This window comes from Volvox carteri, assembly GCF_000143455.1.
Source record: "Volvox carteri f. nagariensis unplaced genomic scaffold VOLCAscaffold_123, whole genome shotgun sequence".
Classification (NCBI taxonomy): domain Eukaryota; kingdom Viridiplantae; phylum Chlorophyta; class Chlorophyceae; order Chlamydomonadales; family Volvocaceae; genus Volvox; species Volvox carteri.
The window spans coordinates 38094-39449 of NW_003307666.1; the positions used below are offsets into that span (position 1 = coordinate 38094).

The 1356-nt window shown below is 48.6% G+C and overlaps 1 protein-coding gene across 1 annotated transcript in view; it reads right to left on the reverse strand.

Annotated features, from left to right (window-relative positions):
* Positions 1 to 1356, reverse strand: part of VOLCADRAFT_108483 (uncharacterized protein) — a gene marked incomplete at both ends in the record, with an annotated part of 36446 nt that overhangs the window by 23204 nt on the left and 11886 nt on the right. Inside the window, one exon of the mRNA XM_002959083.1 lies at positions 1061 to 1073. Within this exon, the coding sequence (XP_002959129.1) occupies positions 1061 to 1073 (13 nt within the window). The remainder of the gene's footprint in view (positions 1 to 1060; positions 1074 to 1356) is intronic.

The window sequence follows — 1356 nt, forward strand, 5'->3', positions numbered from 1 at the left end:
TGCGTTACACCTATAGCTAAGCTAACGCTCGCGTTAAAAGTCACCTGGTCGCGTTTAGGGTCGCGTAAAACTCGCGATATCATTCGCCACATTCGCATATGCATACGCATTCGCACCAGTCGCATGCGTATGCGTTACACCTATAGCTAAGATAACGCTCGCGTTAAAAGTCACCTGGTCGCGTTTAGGGTCGCGTAAAACTCGCGATATCATTCGCCACATTCGCATATGCATACGCATTCGCACCAGTCGCAGCCGCGTATGCCATTCGCTTGCGTATGCGTTACACCTATAGGTAAGGTAACGCTCGCGTTAAAAGTCACCTGGTCGCGTTTACGATCGCGTAAAGTTTGCGTTAGTTTGCGTTAGTTGCTTAAGCTAACGCACTGCCAGCCAAAATTACTCAGCTCGTTCGCATGCGAATAAAGATGATGTGCGTTAGGCCATACGCACAAGCGAACCGGTGCGTTATCAGTGCTTAAGATCGCGTTACATCGCGTTAGCGTCGCGTTAAACTCGCGTTAAAGCCTCGTAACGCGAATTTAACGCGACTTAACGCGATCACCCGTCGTCATAGTGATATGTGTGGGCGGTAGGTCTGAGCCAAACGTAAGACAGACCATACGCATGTTCATAAAAAACCCACCCACGCACCCATATCGCCGCGATTTAGAGCGTGCATACACAGTTACGCCTCTCACTCGAGGTTCAGAACGTAACCCATGCACCATCCAGAGCTTCATCACATGCAGCACTATTGCCATGCGCGGCCTCAAATAGATGTCCCAGCAAGCTAGCAAATATCTTGAGAGCATGTTCCGCTATGTACCATGCATACCCAATTAATGGTGGTGTATCCTGAAATCTGTTCTCTGTAGCTGTTCGTATTTCCTTTCGGTAGAAGGTTTGAACTGTTCGATCCTCTTTACCATTACCGCTGTAACTAACTGAAACCTGTTTACATATTTCTGTTTATGTTTACAAGACTGTCTAATCTTACTGTTACTAACCTGGCGGCTTGCGACTGCTGTACGTCGGAAATGCTATTCAAATGCCGCACCTGAAGTCCATACCTGAGTATGGGCGGGGGCTTAACCTGAGTAAAGCTGGGATCTGCGTCCCTGGTACTATCTGATTATCGGTTGGGTGAATATCTGTCTGCGGATTTCGGTTCTATCTACGCCGCCCAGTCAGACTGGGAACATTCGCGAACATGCCGGCATTGGGCCCAGGTGGACTCTGCCTCAATCGGTATCTTTCGATACCACCATTCAGTGGTACTGCATAGGGGCGGAAAGTAGGGGTGTTCCCAGCCGCCTAGATTCCCATCCCAATAATAATTCATCTGTATTTTGT